Source organism: Rana temporaria, chromosome 4 (assembly GCF_905171775.1).
Source record: "Rana temporaria chromosome 4, aRanTem1.1, whole genome shotgun sequence".
In the NCBI taxonomy this organism is placed as follows: domain Eukaryota; kingdom Metazoa; phylum Chordata; class Amphibia; order Anura; family Ranidae; genus Rana; species Rana temporaria.
In genome coordinates, this window is record NC_053492.1 from 86,100,426 (window position 1) to 86,124,701 (window position 24,276).

The 24,276-nt window shown below is 43.8% G+C and overlaps 1 protein-coding gene across 5 annotated transcripts in view; it reads right to left on the reverse strand.

Moving 5' to 3' along the window:
* Window positions 1–2,839: 2,839 nt before the first annotated feature.
* Window positions 2,840–24,276, reverse strand: part of HPCAL1 (hippocalcin like 1) — a 292,954-nt gene continuing 271,517 nt past the window's right edge. For all 5 annotated transcript variants that reach the window (XM_040348609.1, XM_040348608.1, XM_040348606.1 and 2 more), the window contains one exon: window positions 2,840–3,512. In XM_040348609.1, the coding sequence (XP_040204543.1) occupies window positions 3,415–3,512 (98 nt within the window). In that variant the 3' untranslated portion in view covers window positions 2,840–3,414. The remainder of the gene's footprint in view (window positions 3,513–24,276) is intronic.

Here is a 24,276-nt window from a genome sequence, read left to right on the forward strand (position 1 = left end):
TCCCTACGGGTTGGTAGGGTGATTTTATGTCTACAATTATTGATCAGTGTATTTATTTATTTTTTAGTCGTCTTGTATGCTTCAATGCTTTTCCATTAATTTTATGTTTTGATTTGCATGATTGTTTCGTTATCATTAATTTTATGTTATGTACTGTCCTATGACTATTTTTTTTACTTTGTCTCAATAAAAAACGTTTGTAAACAGAATGTGATAGCAGCTCTGGGGGATCAGAACCCCCAGCCTGCTATCATCTGGGGTGTGAAAGGAGAGGGTTTGAGAAGTGGAGTTGCTGGAGCATGTTACACCCCAAATATGGGTGCAACATGTTCCAAACATGTACTTATCCTTTAAGCTCAAGCAGAGAACCTGACTTGTTGCTGTGGGAAAGTGCGGTTCATTCACTCCAGGTTCTGTAACCGAGCAACCATTTAATAGCTAGTTTCAGTGAGATATGGACTGCAAATGCATACTATTTCCATAAGCTTGGGATGCTTCTGGAATCATGGGTGCATTTAACATGCAGTTGACTTCCTTCTGCTTCAAGCTGTTTTTGCATTCCCATATATTTGTATGAGAGAAGTAATTTCTAAGTGAAATCCTGTCTGCGCTGGCTCTTAGGCAGAGTTCACACCTAGGTGCTAATAGTGCGTAAAAATACACACAGAGAAGCCCACTGAAACCAATGAACGAGAAAACAATTGTCACTGCACATTTTTAATGCACATCAAAATGTGTTACACAAACAACACCACGTGTCAACGCATTTTGCAAACCACATTAATACGCACCACAACTCATAGGTGTAAACCCAGTCTTTCAAAACTGCAGTAAGTAGATCATCAGCAGACCTAGAAAACTTGAACTGCTGGGACAATGTCAGAAGAGTGCTTTTGGGGCAAGTCCTCTGTTTTTTTATTTTCTGTATTCAATGCTGCATTTTTTCTTCTCCTGCATATTTGTGGGGAGGACATACCTTTGTGCCGACAGATCCTGTGCTGACAATGCCACATGCTGCATTTTTCATGCCATTGAGAAACTGTACTATAGAACTGAGTACTGTCACAGGCAGTGAAACAGATGCACATACATTGATCTTCTACCAGAGACAGAGCCGATCGGAAACACTCAGGAACAGAGTGTTTCCGAGTGGCTCTGAGTGCATCCGAGCGGCACCGACGCCCCTGCACCTATGGTTAAATGCGGTAATGCACACCGTATAGGCTTGAATTCTGCTCGTTTTGCAATACAACGCTCGCAAACCGAGTCAGGATTTTGTTTTAAATAGCTCGTATTGCGAAACACTAGTTAACCGTGTTACTCGCAATCCGAGGTATTGCTGGAATATTTTGACTTTACTTGTCCTTAGCTGTGATAGACCCCAGTGGTCATTAAAGTGACTACAAGAAACAAATACAGAAGGGCGCACCAGTCTAGTTCATTCTCCCACAAAAAAACACTTTATTCAGGAATAGTCATAAAATGTACTCACAAACGTATGCATAAAGAACGCTCATCAAGCATTCTTAAGTCATTAAAATGAACCTGTACTCAAACTATGGACAATAAAGTATTTACATATTGTAAACATTTAAAAATAGCTTTTTACAAGCCCTTGCTAACCTCTCTATGTGCAAGTACTGAAGAATAATTAATCTTCAAAGATTAGAACAGACTCAGGAGTCCCATTCCAGTCAGTTTATTCACTTCCAGATTGGGCCTTTTCTGGCACTTTGTTTACACGTAAAAATCTGTTTTGTTTGCTATAAAATTACTTAGAACCCCCAAGCATATTATATATATATATATATATAATATTTCTTAAAGCAGAGGCCCTAGAGAATAAATTGGCAGGTTTGCATTTTTTTTTATGTTACATGGTATTTGTGCAGCGGCTTTTCAAACACAATTTTTTTAATTTTAAAGCAAAAACAAACAATACATAACCCAATTTTTTGTAAAATCTAAAAGAGGATGTTACCCCAAGTAAACAGATACCAAACATGCCACACCTTAAAATTGCGCACGCCTGTGCAATGGCGACAACCTACATAAATGTAACTATCCATAGACGACTTTTTAAAATCCTTTACAGGTTACCACTTTAAATTTACAGAGAAGGTCTAGTGCTATAATTACTGCCCATGATCTGACGTTCACGGTGATACCTCACATGTGTAGGACGATCGCGGTTTGTGTGTGTGCAGGACCGTCATGAGCATGGGAGGAATTGGGGCATTTTCGTTTTTAATTAAGCAGATCTGATAAACATATTCCTCTAGTTACTGAGCTTAAGGCTGTGAACCATCTACGCATCCTGGATCACCGCGATACTGCTAGCAATCCTAAATCACTGCAAATCACGGGACACCCTTGCAATCCCTGTCCCTTCCAAAGGAATCCTGATCGCGGCACAATTTATGCCTGCGATTGTCACCCGACCGTCCAAATCACGATAAAATCTTGCAAACAAAATCGCGGGACGTCTGTTGCCCAAAAGAAGTTTGTGATTCTGCTCACGATCCGGGATGCCTAGATGTGAAAGGAGATTAAGAGAAGTGGAGCTGCGATTTCCATTACCCTGTAATTGAAGGATCATTTTCTCCACAGCGGGGGTCAATGAGGGCTTGTATTTAAGCTCATTTACTTCCTTTTAACACTTTGTAAATACCTTATTGTCCAAAACATGGGAACTGGTGCACTTTCAGCATGACTGTGGTGCCACTTGCCCCTGCTGGAACCTTCATAATCTTGGTGGGAAGATCCCTGCTGGGGTCTCATACTATTTCCAAGATGGTGGGTGAGGAAAACCACCATTCCATTCAAATCAAGCAATTAATTAATTTTGAGTTGACCCTTTAATTATCATATATACTGTGATATATTATAATTAGGTGTGTGCCTGTACATACATAAGCAGGATAATGACACGTTACAGAATTTCAAGCAATAAGAATTAAAGAAAAAAAAAAAAAAGAAAAAAATATGTATTCTTGTATTTGTGCTTTCAATGCATTCATTGTAATGTCCTCATCTTCTTTCCGGCTTTTGTTGCAAAGTGAAACAGCTATTTTATCTTAGTATAACCAAGTTCAGCATAGTGTCATGACATCACTGTCAGAACAATCCCACGTGCGTAAAATCCGGGCGACGACTGTGCATCAATCTTATATGTTCCCGTCTCCACATGTAAACATACCTGACATCAGATGCAACATAGGAAAGGAATGTCGTGTGTACTGGTAAATGGAATGGGGAGCAAGGCTGTTTTCTCTCTAATACATAGAAAACAATCTGGCAGGGGATGGATATCCGCTAACAGTAGAGGAATGACTGAGAAGGCATTCACTTGCAAGCAAAGCTTGATTGACAAGCCAGTGTTTGGTTGCGGCTGTCCGTACGCATGGAGCATAATTAGAACTGGCTTGTGCTGCTTGGATCACATTGTAACAATCGCACGATTGAGGGATCGCTCTTGGCACCTTTAATAAATTCTTCAAGGGAAAGTTTACCTAGAAGAAAGAGAATAAAGACAATACAGTCACACAAATTGGAACTGAAAACTACGACTTATACTATGCGGTTTTCAACAAAAGGGGCAGAACACATGGGCTGAATATATATACATATATAGTGGATTTAAAAAGTCTACACACCCGTTAAATTGTCAGGTTTCTGTGATGTAAAAAAATGAGACAAAGATAAATCATTTCAGAACTTTTTCCACCTTTAATGCAACCTATACACTGTACAATTTATTTGAAAAACAAATGTATCCTCTATACACTGCCTTACCCAGGACAAAATCATGTGCATGAGTCCAATGATAAGCTTCTCCCCGGCAGGTATGGGAACCCCCACAAACAGGTTCAAAAGTATGCAGCTGATAGAGCAGTGACAGTGGATGCAGTTTGAAGGTATACAGCAGGGGTTGACAAATTTGTTCGGAATCTAGGAGCCAGCTAAAAAAGTTAGGAGCCAGAAAACGCACCCCCCGAGGAGCTGCGGTGGCTCAACGCGATTGGCACTGCGCTGACAAGCCATTCACCTCTGCAGCTAGGGGTTCGGATCCCGGTCTCGGCTACATGTGAATTGAGTTTGGTGGTCTCAGCCCGGCTCCCGGTGGGTGTGCTATGCGAGGTAAGCCTGCGCTTAGTACACCCACCCCCCTCCCACAAAAAAAAAACCACCACACTTACACGCACTCGAAATTGGGTTAACATCACGCACTTTGACCACGCGGTCTCTAAAAAGAGAGGCGAAGGACTAACGGGGCTGGTTGAGCGGGCTAATCCTCTCACTCCCTTATAGGGAGTCCCTCTGCCCCGTTGGGCTTCAAAGCGGAGCAGGTAGGGCGGGCTGTGTGGGAGGACCCCCTCACACACCTGCCATTGCCACCCGGGGCATGGAGAAAGGTGGCAAATTGCCTCTGGGGGAGGCCTGCCTACTCCCAACTCCTGCAGTCCGGCTCCTCTCTCGAGTACACGCACAAAATACACTTAAAAAAAAAAAAAAAAAAAAAAAAAAGAAAACGCACCCCGTCCCGACGAGCTTGCGCGCAAAAGCGAACACATACGTGAGCAGCGCCTGCATATGTAAATGGTGTTCAAACGCAATTTTGAAGCGTGACATGTTGGGTATGAATTTACTCGGCGTAACATTATCTTTCATAATATTAAAAAAAATGGGGATAACTTTACTGTTGTCTTATTTTTTAATTAAAAAAAGTTCAATTTTTTCCCAAAAAAGTGCGCTTGTAAGACCACGGCGCAAATACGGCGTGACAAAGTATTGCAACGATCGCCATTTTATTCTCTAGGGTGTTAGGATGAAAAATATATATAATGTTTGGGGGTTCTAATTAGAGGGAAGAAGATGGCAGTGAAAATAGTGAAAAATGACATTAGAATTGCTGTTTAACTTGTAATGCTTAACTTGTAATACCAACGGCCACCACCAGATGGCGCCAGCTCACATCTGGTGGTAATAACTTGTAATACCAATGGCTCACCACCAGATGGCACCAGCTCACAAAAAAATAAAAATAAATAAAAATTTATTTATTTTTTTGCCCACCTTCGCCAAGACAAGTCGCCAGGACACTATTTCTAGTCGCCATGGCGACCTGGCGCCCGGGATTTGTCGATCCCTGGTATACAGTATCTCACAAAAGTGAGTACACCCCTCACATTTTTGGAAAATATATATATATATTTATATTTTTATATTTTTTTCCTTTTTATGTGACAACACTAATATATACACACGATAACACTGAAGAAATTACACTACAATGTAAAGTAGTGAGTGTACAGCTTGTATAACGGTGTAAATTTGCTGTCCCCTCAAAATAACTCAACACACAGCCATTAATGTGTAAACTGCTGGCAACAAAAGTGAATATACCCCTAAGTGAAAATGTCCAAATTTGGCCCAAAGTGGAAATATTTTGCATGGCCACCAATTTTTTCCAGCACTGCCTTAACCCTCTTGGACATGGAGGTCACCAGAGCTTCACAGGTTTCCACTGGTGTCCTCTTCCACTCATCCATGATGACATCACAGAGCTGGTGAATGTTAGAGACCTTGTGCTCCTCCACCTTCCGTTTTTAGGATGCCCCACAAATGCTCAATAGGGTTTAGGTCTGGAGACATGCTTTGTCAGTCTATCACCTTTACCCTCAGTTTCTTTAGCAATGCATTAGTCATCTTGGAGGTGTGTTTGGGGTCATTATGTTGGAATACTGCCCTGCGGCCCAGTCTCCAAAGGGAGGGGATTATGCTCTGCTTCAGTATGTCACAGTACGTTAGAATTCATGGTTCCCTCAATGACTTGTAGCTCCCCAGTGCTGGCAGCACTCATGCAGCCCCAGACCATGACACTCCCACCACCATGATTAACTGTAGGCAAGACACACTTGTCTTTGTACTCCTCACCTGGTTGCCACCACATACGCTTGACACCATCTGAACCAAATAAGTTTATCTTGTCTCATCAGACCACAGGACATGGTTCAAGTAATCCATGTCCTTAGACTGCTTGTCTTCAGTAAACTGTGGGCTTTCTTGAGCATCGTCTTTAGAAGAGGCTATCCTCTGGGACGACAGCCATGCAGACCAATTGGATGCAGAGTGCAGTGTAACAGGCTGACCCCACCCCCCACCCCTTCCACCTCTGCAGCAATGCTGGCAGCACTAATACGTCCATTTCCCAAAGACAACCTCTAGATATGGAGCTGATTGCTTGCACTCAACTTCCTTGGTCGACTATGGTGGGACCTGTTCTGAGTGGAACCTGTCCTGTTAAACCGCTGTATGATATTGGCCACCGTGCTGCAGCTCAGTTTCAGGGTCTTGGCAATCTTATAGCCTAGGCCATCTTTATGTAGAGCAACAAATCTTTTGTTCAGATCCTCAGAGTTCTTTGCCATGAGGTGCCACATTGAACTTCCAGTGACCAGTATGAGAGTGATAACACTACTTTACATTGTAGCCAAGTGTCATTTCTTCAGTGTTCTCACATGAAAAGATATACAGTAATAAAATTTACAAAAATGTAAGGGGTGTACTCACTTTTGTGAGATACTGTATATTCTATCAAAAAAAAGTCACACATGCACCACAACAGCAGAGGCATTGATCTGAAGCAGATCCTTTCAATATTTTAACTGGAAAAACGTTTAAAAGTTTTTTTTTTTTCAAATATGAAATTTTTATTAAACATACACCAAAGGAAGGAGTCCCGTCATTACATCCAACATGACATCAATGCTCAGTTTACAGACACTCCATGAATTTCATCTCCAGAACCTGGTCAGCACTGTACATCTTAGCAGGAACATAATAAAAACATCTCAGAGGGTGTGCTAACCCGTTACCTAGAGTTTCCCTCACGGAGCGGGCATCTATGGGCACAGGACCCCTCCCCTTATTTTCCAATTTTCCTTTAGAAACCTCACTACCAGCGGTAGGAGTCAGGGAAATGAAAAAAGGCTAACAACGAGTAGAAAGGGTAGTTATCACACGAAAAGGGGGGGATAGAGAGAAGAGACAAGAAGGGGGGGCAATCCAGGGAGTGGGTGACGGAGCGGGTGGTCATACCCGCTCCAGCTCGGGGCAGACAACCGCCAGCCGGGCTCCTATCGTAGAAGGGCAGTGCCTTCATCAGAGAAGATAGACATTCCATATGTTCCAGGTCTCCGAATACGTCTCCCGTTTATGTTGCGCGGTGAGGACCAAGTCCTCCATTGCCTTTATTTCCTCCACCTTTCTCAGCCAGCGCGCAATGGTCAGGGGGGCCTGTTTCCAAAAGAGGGGTATACACGCCTTAGCGGCATTTAACAAGTGTTGCAGGAGTGACTTCTTGTATGATTTGGTGGACATCGTGGAGAGGTGGAGCAGAAAGAACGCCGCATCGTGTGGTATCACATATTCCGTGAAGGACTGCGGTGCACCTCTTCCCAGAAATTCCCTAGGCCCGGACAGGGCCAGAAGATGTGTAGTAGCGTGCCTTCCGCTCTCTCGCACCGCCAACAACGGTCCGAGGTGGCCGGGAACCATTTGTGCAACCTGGCGGGCGTGAAATACCACCTGGACAAGAGTTTATAGTTCGTTTCCTGCAGTTTAGTGCAGATAGACAATTTAAGTGCACAGCTGATGTGTTGTTGTTGTGCCTCTGAAAATGTACGGTCTAGGTCCCTCTCCCACCCCGCCATGAAGGGTAGCCGGGGCTGTGTGGGCGGCGTATTGAGCAGGGAGTACATCATAGACAGCGTCTGCGACACTGGTTCTGCTTCCAAGCATAATTCTTCAAAGGTTGTTACCTGCCGTGCAAAGCCCTGGGGGTCCGGGATAGAATGTAGAAAGTGGTGTAGTTGTACTACTTTCCAAAAGTGAAGCCGGAAGGTACCTGCCTCGGCGGTTAGTTCTGCGATGGTCGGCCACCTCCCTGCCATCACAAATTTGGATGCATGCTTGAGGCCCCCATCCCTCAGGGTGGTGTATTCCGTGGACTGCAAACCTGGCGAAAATCTGGGATTGCCCAGAATCGGATAAAGCGGAGAGGGGTTTGACGTGAGGGCTGCCCGAATGGCCACCTCACTACTTTGTCTCAGAGTCACCCCTATCGTCGGATGCAATCTCACCGCTGGTTGAAGGACGTCGTAGCACCACAACGCACTCCCCAAGGGAACAATCGATTTCGACTGTTCTATGTTAAACCATAGTTTGGTCGTACCGTTACGTCGCCAGTTCAAGACTCGGCCCAGATGGGTGGCTTGGTAATATTGCCCGATGTCGGGGATTGCAAGCCCCCCGTTCTGTTTAGGGAGTGAGAGTAAGTCGCGTCGCAGTCGTGGTTTTTTGTTAGCCTAGATAAATCGGGTGAAGAGCACCTGTACCTGCCTAAGGTATGAGGGTGGTACATGGATGGGAAGGGCCTGGAAGAGGTAGAGGAATTTGGGCAGGATACACATCTTCACCAGGTTGCCTCTGCCAAACCATGAGTGAAGGCCCCTCCCCCATCCCTCCAATAGGGAGCGGGTCCTCACCAGGATCGGTGGGAAGTTCAAATCAAACGTGCGTGAGACGTCTCTCGGTATGAAAGTTCCCAAGTATTTCAGGGCAGAGTCCGTCCATTTAAAACGAAAGCTAGAGTGCAAAGCGCGTAGGGCGGGAGGAGGCACAGCCACCCCCATGGCCTCTGACTTGGAGAAATTTATTTTCAGATTCGACAGGGCTCCATAAATTTCAAATTCCTTGAGAAGGTTTGGCAGCGAAATCACAGCATTCGCCAATGAAAAGAGTAGGTCATCCGCATATGCCGAAATCTTACATTGGGAATTTCCAACGAAGAGGCCCTTAAAGGGGTGGTTCCCCCTAAAACACATTGCTAACAATAGATTCGTAAGACCCGTTACACTGCGGGTAGGCTGGCTTTTTTTTTTTTTTTTTTAGTACATACCGAGATCTCCCCGTCTCGTCCCTTGTCGGTGGGCGTTCCTAGTTGATTGACGTTCTTCGGACGGGCGCGTACGTGACGTCACGACTTTCCGAAAGAAGCCGAACGTCGCTGCGCATGCGCCGTATAGAGCCGACTCTATACGGCGCATGCGCAGCGACGTTCGGCTTCTTTCGGAAAGTCGTGACGTCACGTACGCGCCCGTCCGAGGAACGTCAATCAACTAGGCACGCCCACCGCCAAGGGAGGAGACGGGGAGATCTCGGTATGTACGAAAAAAAAAAAAAAAAGCCAGCCTACCCGCAGTGTAACGGGTCTTACGAATCTATTGTTAGAAATTAGTTTTAGGGGGAACCACCGCTTTAATGTCTGGGTTTAGCCTAATTCTGCACAGAAACGGTTCCAGAGACAAAGCGAAAAGGAGGGGTGAGAGAGGACAACCCTGTTGGGTGCCATTTCCAATAGAGAATGGGGGCGAGAGCAAGCCATTCGCCTTCACCTGGGCTGATGGGTTTGAGTATATCTTTTTAATCCAGGTAGTCATCTTCTCCCCCAGCCCTATGTGGTGCAGCACTGAAAACATGTACGACCAGTTCACTCTATCAAACGCCTTCTCGGCGTCCGTGCTCAGGAACACACAAGGTGTTTTCCCCGTGGCCGCCACATGGAGAAGGTCCAACACTTTAATAGTGTTGTCCCTAGCTTCTCCCGTAGGTATGAAGCCCACCTGGTCCAGGTGTATCAGGGAACGGAGGTGTTGAGCGAGGCGGGATGCTAGGATCTTCGAGAAGACTTTTAGGTCTATGTTCAAAAGAGAAATGGGCCGATAGCTTCCACAGGACGTTGGGTCCTTCCCTTCTTTGTGAATCAGGGAGATGTGGGCCCTCAACGTATCCCTGGGGAAAATGGCATCCGCACCCACTGCGTTAAAGAAAGACACCATGCGAGGGCCAATCAGTGGAAGAAAGGTCTTAAAGTATTGAATGGTGTAGCCATCCGGGCCCGGGGCCTTGCCCGTCTTCGTGGATCCCACCGTGCTCTGGACCTCTCTAACGTGATTGGCGAGTCCAGCTCTTCTTGTATATTCGCAGGGAGAGATGGCATTTGGGAGGACGTTATGTACTCCTCTATAGTGGCCTGGGAAGATGAACCACCTGGGAGATTATATAGGGTGGAGTAGAAGTCGCGGAAACCCTCGGAGATTTGCTCTGACATCGTGGCTTTTTGGCCATCTGGGCACTGAATATGCGGGATATAAGCTGCAAGTTTTTGCTCTCTCACCGCCCTGGCGAGTGTCCTTCCGCACTTATCTCCCGATTCGTAAGAGAGTTTGCGGCAGCACTGCAGCGCCGCTTTGGCCCTGTAATGCAGGAGGTCCGTGATCTGCCGGCGCAACACCCCCTAAAAGGTTTTTATACAACAGCCACAGCACACTGCAAAATGCACAGATGGTATATGGTCAATTGGTTATGACAACTCTTCCAGTGTCCCCGCATCTGTGAATCTATAAAGCTTCATACCTTTTTTTAATGATATGTATATTTTTATATGTTGTACTAAAATTTTACTTTTCTACTGACCTTGTATATCCCAAGCTTTTGTACGGTACCATCACAGTCAATTATAGCCTCAATTTAATTCTCTATTTATGAGCTGTACAGTTTATAGGTCACATTAAAAGGTGGAAAAAGTTCTGAAATTATTTATCCAACTCTCATTTTTTTTTACATAACAGAAACCTGCCAATTTACCAGGGGCGTGTAGACTTTTTATATCCACTGCACACACATTATATATATATATATACATATACACATATACATACACACACACATACAGTATATACTATATATCAGCGTTTGACAAATTTTCTTTGAATATAAGAGCCAGACAAAAAAGGTAGGAACAACAACGAACAAAGCTTTATTTCCAATGACAACGCATAAAGAAGACTAGAACCAAACATCATTCTGATGCGATACACCACATGTTTTATGCAATGTGTGTAAATTTTCTGTTCAGATTACAAAATGGCAGACAAAAATAAAAGCTATACATTTCTTGTACTTGCCCTGCTGGTCCCATGAGGTGGGCAATTATAAGTAATTTATGTCTTTTCTTTAAAGTGTTAGTAAACCCACAACAGTAAAGTCAGTCTGTATATGCAGTAAAGCATGTTTGTTATACTCACTGTGGAAACTAAAGTGTTAATTCTCTGCATTGTGTAAAAAGACTGTTTGATCCTGTCTTCTCTGATCCTCCCCTTCTTTTACTGTCCCAAATCCATCTGTTGATAGAACAGAGCCTTGGAGGCACTCTGCGCATGCTCAGTTTGGTGTGTATTACTAGAGTTTTTTTTTTTATTCTTTTGGGAGGGTGCATGTGATCAGTACAGGGCCAATCAGCACTGACCACAGCCTCATAGGACAGACATAACAGAATTAAAACTTCTCCTACAAGCGTTAACCAGTGCTCGGCCGAACCCTGATAGAAATCATAAGACTGCTGATGAGAAAAGGTATCAGTTTATATTTACTAAAATAATTGCATTTCCATGTCCTGTGTGCTATGGAAGACCAGATATAGTGAATGCAGGGTCCTGGGTTTAGTAACACTTTCATTTATTTAAAAATCAGACAGCTGTCTCATTCAGTTACAATGCTACTGAATAAGACACATTTCTCATTAGGTAATTTCAAGGAATGCATGTCCCTTTAACCACTTAAGGACCATGCCTGTTTTTCAGACTTGGTGTTTACAAGATTAAAACATTTTTTTTTGCTAGAAAATTACTTAAATCCCCCAAACATTATATATATTTTTTCTAACACCCTAGAGAATAAAATGGCGGTCATTGCAATACTTTGTCACACCGTATTTGCGCAGCGGTCTAACAATCGCACTTTTTTGGGAAAAAAATCTGGTTTGAATTAAAAAAATAAGACAACAGTAAAGTTAGCCTATTTTTTTTTTATAGTGTGAAAGATAATGTTACGCCGAGTAAAATGATACCCAACATGTCACGCTTCAAAATTGCGCCCACTCGTGGAATGGCGTCAAACTTTTACCCTTAAAAATCTCCATAGGCGACGTTTAAAAAATTCTATAGGTTGCATCTTTTGAGTTAGAGAATGTCTAGGGCTAGAATTATTGCTCTCGCTCCAACGATCACGGTGATACCTCACTTGTGTGGTTTGAACACAGTTTTCAAATTATTTTATTAATTTTTACACAAAAAAAAAGGGTCACTTTTATTCCTATTACAAGGAATGTAAACATCCCTTGTAATAGAAAAAATCATCACAGGTCCTCTTAAATATGAGATCTGGGGTCAAAAAGACCTCAGATCTCAAATTTAGACTAAAATGCCAAAAAAATTAAAAATAAATTGTCATTTGAAAAAATGCGACAAGAAAATATGCCTTTAAGAAGCATGGGCGGAAGTGACGTTTTGACGTCGCTTCCGCCCTGCAATGCTATGGAGACGGGTGGGGGCCATCTTGCCCTCACTCGTATCCCAGCCGAGCTGCCGACGACACCGGTAAGCGGTGGAGGACGCGGGAGATCAGCGGGGGCCCCTCTCCCGCCGCCGATAACATTGCGGGGAATCCGCCGCGGAGACCGCCGTTATCGTTTAAAGCAGGGGTCTCCAAACTTTCTAAACAAAGGGCCAGTTCATTGTCCTTCAGACTTTAGGGGGGCTGGACTGTGGCCAGCAAAAGAGGACCTTTTTTACTGGCATCAGTGTGAGAAAACATCGCCCCATTTAGTATCAGAAGGAGGAATAGTGCCCTACGGTTGGTATCATTGGGAGGAAAAGTGCTCCATTGTTAAAGGAGTTGTAAAGGAAATTTTTTTTTTTTGCTGAAATGACTGTTTACAGGGTATGGAGACATAATAGTTAACCACTTGCCGCCCGCCAATGACATATTGACGTCGGCAAAGTGGTTGTAGAATCCTGACTGGACGTCATATGACGTCCTCAGGATTCTGAGCCGCTGCGCGCCCCCAGGGGCGCGCATCGCGGCGATCGTTGTTCCGGGGTGTCAGTCTGACACCCCGCAACACCGATCAAGGTAAAGAGTCTCACAAGGACTCTTTACCACGTGATCAGCCGTGTCCAATCACGGCTGTTCACGATGTAAATAGGAAATGCCGGTAATCTGCTTTTCCTCACTCGCGTCTGGCAGACGCGAGTAGAGGAGAGCCGATCGGCTGCTCCTGTGACAGGGGGGGGGGGGGGTTTGTGCTGATCGATCATCAGCACAGCCCCCCCCCCCCCCCCGAGGATGCCCACTGGACCACCAGGGATGCCAGGGATGCCCACTGAAATAGACCACAGAAATAAAAAAATAAATAAAAAAAAAGGATGCCACCCTAGACCACCAGGGATGAGGACGACACAAAAAATGGATGCCAATCAGTGCCGCAATGGATGCCAATCAGTGCCCACAATGGGCATCACTGATTGGCAGGCATTGTTTGGCACCAATTGGTATCCATTAGTACAACACATACAATAGTGCCCATCTATGCCACCTATCAGTGCCCATCCATGCCGCCTATCCATGCCCATCCATGCCGCCTATCTGTGCCCAGCCGTGCCACCTATCCGTGCCGCCTATCCAAGCCCATCCATGCCGCCTATCCGTGCTGCCCATCAGTGCCGCATATTAGTGCCCATCAATGCCACATCAGTGCCACCTCATTGGTGCCCATCAGTGCCGTCTTATCAGTGCCCGTCAGTGCAGTACCATCAGTGCCCATCAGTGAAGGAGAAAACGTACTTATTTACAATGTTTTATAACAGAAACAAAATAAAACTTTTTTTTCTAAATTTTCGGTAATTTTTTAATTTTTTTTGCAGAAAATAAATATCCTAGAGGTGATCAAATACCACCAAAAGAAAGCTCTATTTGTGGATACAAAATGATAAAAATTTAGTTTGGGTACCGTGTAGCATGACCGCGCAATTGTCATTCAAAGTGCAACAGCGCTGAAAGCTAAAAATTGGTCTGGGCGGGAAGGTGTATAAGTGCCCTGTATGGAAGTGGTTAACCGATTCCTTTTAAAATTGATTAAAAATAGATAAAAATCTATCATATAATGTACCTGTAGTTTCGTTTTTGCATCTACTTTTGTTTTTGCATTTAGTTTCGTTTTTGCATGTTATCCTGCCTGTGTGCATGTACAGAGCCATAGAGCAGTGATGGTTTGGAAAATGAAACTAGAATCTCCCAGTACTGTGGTCCTTAGGAAACAGACAACCAGGAAGTGTCCAAAACCGAGAACAATTACAGCAACATCAGAGCAAAAACGAACAATGAGGACATGAAACCAGGACTGCAGTAAGGTAAAGGAAGCTAAAAAAAAAAAATCCTTTAGTGACCCTTTAATGTCAGTGGGAGAAATGGTTCCCCATTGCTGATGTCAATTGGCAGAAATGTGTCTTGTATCAGTGGGAGGAATAGTGCTCTAAGGGCCGGGTTCAGGCAAGCAAAGGGCTGCATCTGGCCCCCGGGCCGCAGTTTGGAGACCGCTGGTTTAAAGGACCGCTCACAGGAAAGATGGATATCTCGGTTGTGGCAGTGGCTGCTGCCGTTACAGAGATATCCATCTTTAAAAAAATGACGTATATATACGTGAGCGGGTACTTAAAGCGGTGGTTCACCCGAAAACACGCGTGCGACCCGGTCCGAAAGCTCCATGACCGCGCCCGCGGTACCCGGTCGCCGCCGGTGTCCCGCGATCGGTCACAGGAGCTGAAGAACGGGGAGAGGTGTGTGTAAACCATCGGCAGATCGGGGGGGGGGGGGGGGGATCCCCCCCCCCCCGAGACAATCATGTCACATTTTCTTTTACAATTTTTTTTTTTTTTTATCATTTTTTTTTTAAACTGCTTTGCAGTGCCTGCAGCTGTCGCGTCTCTCACTCTCTCTCTCATCACCAGGGCCGGACTGGCCCAGCCCGGTAGGCTGCCTGTCCTGAGGCTGCTTTGAGCTGTAGCTGACTGCAGCGCTCCCCCTCTCTCCTGCGTGTATGACACCGGGCATCTCTCGCTGTGTGTGAGAGCTGGGTCTGTGTTTGGCTGTGCTGCCTGTGCTAGACCTGCTTGTATGATAGTAGATGGAGATGGAACACTGATTGAATCAGTGTTTTGTCTTTCACACAAGCCCGTCTAGGGGGGGACCTTGCTAGAGCACACTGCCCTGCCGAACACAGACCTACAGCTCCTGTTTGTTCTATGACACACGTCAGGAGAGGAGATACCTGCTGTGTGTGATCGAGGCAATGCCATGGTGAGTGCCATGCACAGTGGGGCTTCATTCATCTACAAAAGTGGGGCTTCATTTATATACAAAGTAGGGCTGCATTCATATACAAAGTGGGGCTGCATTCATATACAAAGTGGGGCTGCATTCATATACAAAGTGGGGCTGCATTCATATACAAAGTGGGGCTGCATTCATATACAAAGTGGGGCTGCATTCATATACAAAGTGGGGGCTGCATTCATATACAAAGTGGGGGCTGCATTCATATACAAAGTGGGGGCTGCATTCATATACAAAGTGGGGGCTGCATTCATATACAAAGTGGGGGCTGCATTCATATACAAAAGTGGGGCTGCATTCATAGACAAAAGTGGGGCTGCATTCATAGACAAAAGTGGGCTGCATTCATAGACAAAAGTGGGGCTGCATTCATAGACAAAAGTGGGGCTGCATTCATAGACAAAAGTGGGGCTGCATTCATAGACAAAAGTGGGGCTGCATTAATATACAAAAGTGGGGCTGGATTAATATACAAAAGTGGGGCTGGATTAATATACAAAAGTGGGGCTACATCAATATACAAAAGTGGGGCTGCATTAATATACAAAAGTGGGGCTGCATTAATATACAAACGTGGGGCTGCATTAATATACAAACGTGGGGCTGCTTTCATATATACAGTGGGGCTGCTTTCATATATACAGTGAGGCTGCAATGATGGGCACTGATGAGGCTGCATTGATCTCTTGTACCATGTCTGCAGTCTCTGACCATCTCTTGTACCATGTCTGCAGTCTCTGACCATCTCTTGTACCATGTCTGCAGTCTCTGACCATCCCTTGTACCACGTCTGTAGTCTCTGACCATCTCTTGTACCACATCTGCAGTCTCTGACCATCTCTTGTACCATGTCTGCAGTCCCTGACAATCGTCTACAAACTATGGGCTAGATTTATGGCATTTATATTTAAATATTTTTTACTAGTAATGGCGGCGATCATTGATTTTTTTGCGGTACTGCAACATTGCAGCGGACACACCGGACACCTAATTGAGTTCTGTAAGCAACACCTTATTTTCTGGCAGTGCCCCTCCCGAGACTAGACTCTGGATCCGCCCTTGGTGTAAAAACACCTTCCCCGTTCTTCTCTGTGGCAGTGTCACTGATCGTCTGTGACAGTGACGTCACACGTCCAGCCCCGCCCCCCCTACAGTAAGAATCACTCCCTTAGGGCACACTTAACCCCTTCACTGCCCATGTCATTTTCACAGTAATCAGTGCATTTTTATAGCACTTTTCGCTGTAAAAATTACAATGGTCCCAAAAATGTGTCAAAAGTGTCCGCCATAATGTCGCAGTCACGAAAAAAATAAAAAAATAAATCGCTGATTGCCGCCATTACTAGTAAAAAAAAAAAAAAGATTATTAAAAATGCCATAAAACGATCTCCTATTTTGTAGATGCTATAACTTTTGTGCAAACCAATTCAACGCTTATTGAGATTTTTTTTGCCAAAAATATGTAGAAGAATACGTATCGGCCTAAACTGCGGAATTTTTTTTTTTATATATATTTTTGGGGGATATTTATTATAGCAAAAAATATTGATTTTTTTTCAAAATTGTCGCTCTATTTTTGTTTATAGCGCAAAAGATAAAAACCACAGAGGTGATCAATTACCACCAAAAGAAAGCTCTGTTTGTGGGAGAAAAAAAGACTCCAATTTTGTTTGGGAGCCACGTCGCACGAGCGCGCAAGTGTCAGTTAAAGTGACACAGTGCCGAAACGCAAAAAGGGGCCAGGTCCTTAACCTGCATATTTGTCCAGGTCTTAAGTGGTTAATGTATCTTAACCACTTCCAGACCTGCGCACGACGATGTACGTCCTATTTTTAAAGACGGATATCTCGGTAACGGCAGCAGCTGCTGTCACAACCGAGGTATCCATCTTTAGTGTGCGCGGTCTGGAATCCGATAATGGCGGTCTCCGCGGCGGATTCACCGCGAGATCGCCGTTATCGGTGGCGGGAGAGGGGCCCCCCCCCTCCCGCCGCTCTCCCGCGCCCTCCGCCACTTACCGGAGCCGTCGGTAGCGGCGGAGGCGATCGGATGCTGTCGGCTGGTGAGCGGGGACGAGACTGAAGGAAAAATCTCCTTCGCCCGTCCCCATAGCTCGGCTGGGCGGAAGTGACGTCAAAACGTCAGTCCCGCCCAGCCTCTTAAAGAGACAAATTTTTTTTTTGGTCATTTGAAAAAATGACATTTTTTATTTTTTTTTTATTTTTTGCATTTAAGCCCAAATATGAGATCTGAGGTCTTTTTGACCCCAGATCTCATATTTAAGAGGACCTGTCATGCTTTTTTCTATTACAAGGGATGTTTACATTCCTTGTAATAGGAATAAAAGTGATTTTTTTTTTTTTTTTTTTTCAGTGTTAAAAATTCTAAAATAAATAAAAATAAATGCGAAAAGCAAAAAAAATTTTTTTTTAAAGCGCCCCGTCCCGACGAGCTCGCGCGTAGAAGCGAACGCATACGCGAGTAGCGCCGACATATGAAAACGGTATTCAAACCACACAAGTGAGGTATCGCCGCGATCGTTAGAGCGAGAGCAATAATTTTAGCCTACTCTGTAACTCAAAAAATGCAACCTGTAGAATTTTTTAAACGTCGCCTATCAAGATTTTTAAGGGTAAAAGTTTGACGCCATGCCACGAGCGGGCGCAATTTTTAAGCGTGACATGTTGGGCATCATTTTACTCGGCGTAACATTATCTTTCAAAATATATAAAACAATTGGGCCAAATTTATTGTTGTCTTATTTTTTAATTCAAAAAAGTGAATTTTTTCCAAAAAAAGTGCGCTTGTAAGACCGCTGCGCAAATACGGTGTGACAAAAAGTATTGGAATGACCACTATTTTATTCTCTAGGGTGTTAGAAAAAAATATATATAATGTTTGGGGGTTTTAAGTAATTTTCTAGCAGAAAAAAATGTTTTAGTCTTGCAAACACCGAATCTGAAAAACACCTAAGGTCTGGAAGTGGTTAAATAGAAAACTATCTTTAGAAAGATTTTTACTCCAAAAGCTTTTTATTAAACTAAATTTAAAATCAGAATTAAAAAAAAAAATCTGAGGTTTTTAATTTATTTTAAAAAAAAATCATCGATTTTTATCCACCCTGCATAAATACAAAATATTTATTTTTTGGTTCAAAGGTGAGGGCTCCTTTTTACTCATGGGATTGGGGCTGCTGCCTAGACTGCCCTTTATAAGCCTACACTAAAGCTGGTGTTCTGTCAAAAGAGCCAACTCGTCAAAATCTGCAATTATGTCACTTCCGGTCTCTCTCCAGTAACAGTAATTGCAGATTATGATGACTTGCCTCTTTTCACAGAACACAGCCTGCATTACACTACAGTAGACAATGAGATGGCCGTTTTGATACAAAGACTAGGCAGTGAAAAGTTGTCGCCTGCTCGGAGGCAGCCATCTTGTTGGGGTTACTAGCGGGTGGACTAATGATACAAACTCATATTGTCTACTGTAGTGTATACGGTGGCTATGTTCTGTGTAAATAGGCACGTCGTAAAAATCTGCAAAGGCTGTTGCTGGAAAGAAACCAGAAGTGACGTAATTGGAGATTTTGATGAGTTTGCTCTTTTAACAGAACACTGGTATTTACAAATACTGTACTGGTGACCCCACAATAGGGATACAACTTTTTTGTTGAAGGGTGTTTAAAGACACATGGCCACTCATTAAAAATAGAAGAAAAGAGGTTTAACCTTAAACTATGTAGAGGGTTCTTTACTATAAGAGTGGCAATGATGTAGAATTCCCTTCCACAGGTGGTGGTCTCAGCTGGGCATTGATAGTTTTTTTTAAACTATTAGATAAGGACCTGAACGACCACAGCATACAGGGAAATACAATGTAATACTGACATATAATCACACACACAGGTTGGACTTGATGGACTTGTGTTTTTTTTCCAACCTCACCTACTATGTAACTGGCCATGGACAGGGGGGACTGCCTGAGATTTTAACCACATATGGCAGGCTGGCTGTACCAAAGTCAATCCATCAACAGAATTGGGTACAACCTGCATGTTTGAATTTTTTTATGCGGTTATTGCCAGAGGCTATAGCAATAATCACAATGTATTCTGTGTGGTAAGGATTCCCCTGGCAACACTGACTGACTCAAGCGATTTTCTTTCCTAAAACCTGTGGCTGCGGGAAAGAAAAAATAAATAAAAATCACACCACCTATGATTGGCTTTACCTCGGTCTTGCTTAACCACTTAAGATCTGGACCATTATGCAGGTAAAAGACCTGGCCAGTTTTTACGATTAGGCACTGCATTGCTTTAACTGACAATTGCGGTCGTGTGACGTGGCTCCCAAACAAAATCGGCGTCCTTTTTTCCCCACAAATAAAACTTTCTTTTGGTGGTATTTGATCACCTCTACGATTATTTTTTGCGCTATAAACAAAAATAGAGCGACAATTTTGAAAAAAATGCAATATTTTTTACTTTTTGCTATAATAAATATCCCCAATTTTTTTTATAAAAAAACCTTTTCTCTTCTACCTATTTTTGGTAAAAAAAAAAAAAAAATTGCAATAAGTGTTTTTATCAATTGGTTTGCGCAAAATTTATAGCGTTTACAAAATAGGGGATAGTTTTATGGCATTTATTAATATATTTTTTTTTACTACTAATGGCGGCGATCGGCAAATTTTTTCGTGACTGCGACATTATGGCGGACACATCGGACAATTTGGACACATTTTTGGGACCATTGTCATATTCACAGTGAAAAGTGCTATAAAAATGCACTGATTACTGTGAAAATGACAACTGCAGTTTAAGAGTTAACCACTAGGGGGCGCTGAAGGGGTTAAGTGTGACCTTGTGTGTTTCTAACTGTAGGGGGGCGGGGTTGGACGTGCGACGTCGGTGATCGTTGTTCCCTATATCAGACATTGCCACACACACACACACACCTCTCCCCGCTCTTCAGCCCCTGTGACCGATTGCGGGACACCAGCAGAGATTGGGTCCGCGGGTCCCGCCGGCGCGGTCACGGAGCTTCGGACCGGGTCGCGTGCATGACCCATGGCTGGGCTCTTAAAGGCGACGTACCTGTATGTGCCTCTGCCCAGCCATGCCATTCTGCCGACGTATATCGGCGTTAGGCGGTCCTTAAGTAGTTAATTATCCTTTAGATAAACTAGCAAAAGGAAGCGATGGGTAGAATACTGTGTGCACAGCATAAAAACACAAAATTCTTTATTTTGCCTTTTTTTTTTTTTACATATTGGAGTCTCCTTGTATATTTTGTTTACCCAAGATTCAGACATTTTTCGGTTTTGATTCATGTGGCAAAATGTGTGCAATTTGTGTGACTCTTGGATGAAAACCTTTAAAAAAAAAAAAAAAAAAAAAAAAAAAAAAGACACTGCTTTATGGGTTTATTGTCGGTGAAAGGATTCACAAAAGAACAGCCCTAATACAGCTGTCATACAGCCAGCACCTTTTTCTTTAATATATTATGTCAAGAGCTGCAGCGTCGGGGCCTCGCCAGAATGACATGTCATTATCTTACAAATAATAGGCCATTTCTATGGCAACATGCTTATGAAAATCCAAAGAAAATAAATGGCAAAAAATATAATTACAGGAAGCCACTTCTGCTTTAGAGGTTTGTAATTGCAACTCTAATGTCTCTAGTAAAGTAACTGGAACGTCGCTTGCAGCGTTCCTGGAACATGACTAACAAGCCTCTTTGGTGCTGCCTTTTAAAATGCAACACTGAGCTGAAGGGCAGCCGATGTTGAATGTGGCCGATTTCATAGGCACTAAATGTACTCAATAAGTAATGTCTAGAACTGAGCTAAATATACATGGCCAATCACCAGTAATTAGCTCCAATATGTTTAAATAACTGGGAAACTGCCACTGTTGTCAGAAAAGGCAAGAAAGCTTTATGCTACAATTGATATTTGGTAGAATTTAATTTGGGCTCTTCTTTCTTTTATCAAGGTATTTGTTGAACAGAATGTGTTTTATACATAAATTTAGTTTATATACAGCGGGTAAAATAAGTATTGATCACGTCACCATTTTTTTTAGGCAAATGTATTTCTAAAAGGTGTTGACATGAGATTTTCACCACATGTCAGAAATAAGGATGAGCCAAACACCCCCCTGTTCGGTTCGCATCAGAACTTGCGAACACACCAAATGTTCGTGTGAACTTTAGAACCCCGTTAAAGTCTATGGGACTTGAACATTTGAAATCTAAAGTGTTATTTTAAAGGTTAATATGCAAGTTATTGTCCTAAAAAGTGTCTGGGGACCTGGGTCCTGTCCCAGGAAACATGTATCAATGCAAAAAAAAGTTTTAAAAACAACAGTTTTTTCAGGAACAGTGAATTTAATAATGCTAAAAGTGAAACAATAAAAGTGTAATATTACTTTAAATTTTGTACCTGGGGGGGGGTGTAAAGTCAGCATGTAAAAAAAGCGCATGTTTCCCGTATATAGAACTGTCCCTGCACAAAGTGTCATTTCTGAAAGAAAAAAAGGCATTTAAAACCGACTTTGCGGCTCTAATGAATTGTCGGCTCTGGCAATGCAGAGATGATTCATTTATTAAAAAAAAAAAAAAGTGTGGGGTCCCCCCAAATTCCATTAACAGGCCCTTCAGGTCTGATATGGATATTAAGGGGAACCCCGGCGTCAATTTAAAAAAAAAATTACGTGGGGTTCCCCCCAAATATCCATACCAGACCCTTTAGGTCTGGTGTGGATTTTAAGGGGAACTCCACCCCAAATTTAAAAAAAAAAATGGCGTGGAGTTCCCCAAAAATCCACACCAGACTCTTATCCGAGCACGTTAACCTGGCCGGCCGCAGAAAAGAGGGGGGGACAGAGTGCGCCCCCCCTCTCCTGAACCGCACCAGGCCACATGCCCTCAACATGGGGAGAATGTCCCCATGTTGATGGGGACAAGGGCCTCATCCCCACAACCCTTGCCCGGTGGTAGTGGGGTTCTGCGGGCGGGGGGCTTATCAGAATCTGGAAGACCCCTTTAACAAAGGGGACCCCCCAGATCCTGCCCCCCCCCTATGTGAATTGGTAATGGGGTACACTGTACCTCTACCATTTCACGAAGGAAGTTTAAATAGTTTAAAAAAAAACACAGACACTGTAGAAAAAATTCCTTTATTAATAATAATAATAATAAAAAAAAAATAATCCAGCGGTGGTTATCCACTTTCGATGCGGCTCCCTGCTCCAACGTTGTCTTCTATCCAGAGACGGATGATCTCTCCAGCGACGGGTGATCGGCGGTCCGGTCCAGCGATGAGAAGATCCATCTGTCCAGAGCGCAGCAGGTGAGCTCCTCTCTCCGCTGGACACAGCCCAGCGGAATGACCCCGCCCCTCTGACGCACCCTCATACGTCACTGGGAAAGACCGGGCTTTCCCAGTGACGTACGAAAGTGTGTCAGAGGGGGCGGGGTCACGTGACGGGTGGCCGCTTCCCCTATATAAGTAATGTCAAAGCTCCATCGCGTCATTCCGCTGGGCTGTGTCCAGCGGAGAGTGGAGCTCGCCTGCTGCGCTCTGGACTGAAGGGTCTGGTATGGATATTTGGGGGGAACCCCACATCATTTTTTTTTTAAATTGACGGGGTTCCCCTTAATATCCATATCAGATCTGAAGGGCCTGTTAATGGAATTTGGGGGGACCCCACGCTTTTTTTTATTTTTTATGAATGAATCATCTCTGAATTGCCAGAGCCGACAATTCATTAGAGCCGCAAAGCCGGTTTTAAATGCCTTTTTTTCTTTCAGAAATGACACTTTGTGCAGGGACAGTTCTATGTACGGGAAACATGCGCTTTTCACATACTGACTTTACACCCCCCCTAGGTACGAAATTTAAAGTAATATTACACTTTTATTGTTTCACTTTTAGCATTATTAAATTCAATGCTCCTGAAAAAACTGCCATTTTTAAAACTTTTTTTGCATTGATACATGTTTCCTGGGACAGGACCCAGGTCCCCAAACACTTTTTAGGACAATAACTTGCATATTAGCCTTTAAAATTAACACTTTAGATTTCTCCCATAGACTTTAACAGGGTGTTCCGCGGCTTTTCGAATTTGCCGCGAACACCCCTAATTGTTCGTTGTTCGCCGAACAGGCAATGTTCGAGTCGAACACGAACCACATCCCTAGTCAGAAACAACCCATGCAATGCATACATAAAGAAACCAAAACAAATAAGTTCAGAAATGAAGTGGAGCTGCTGGTTTGGATTTGGGTTTTGCACGTTACCTCCAAGTTCGTTGTCCAGTGAAGAAAGTCTTTAGTAATTGCAATGTCCACACAAGATGTAAAACCTTTAACTGTTGGTTTTATTTTTACTGCATAAACTTGTGAAGGAAGTAGAGAGTATAGAGAGAAGGAGAAGGTTCAGGAACGCGGTACAGAATGCACAATAGTATTCAAAGTTCCAATATTCACCACTCATACCTGAATGGGTATTGCTCACCCGGATAGACCCCTCTCACATGGCCTAGCAGCCGGAATGATGCACGAATGGTATAAAAACAGTCTCTGCCACAGACCGTCTGAGAAACAGACAATGGATAGTCAGGAATCCTCTGCCACAGGATTTCAGTCCCGAACTTCCTGTCTTACAGCAAAAGAGCCTTTAAGCCAATCCGACGGGCTGGAAGACAAATTGCATAGTGGATCCCTTTCCTTAACTAGGTCACCAGGCCTATCCCGAGACATCAGTTTGCCTTGCTTGGTCTCCTCCAGGGCAGGTCCTCCCACGGTTTCCTTCGCCAAGAAGCTTCCCCTGCTTGGATGGACAGCTTGGGATCCTTTGTAGAACCATAGGCCCCAGCCAGCATAACTGGGCCTACCTAATAGGAACACAGCCTTGGACCAAGGTGGTCCCGGGGCTGAAATTACACACGCACCTCACGCCAGGAGGGCCAAGAGGCGA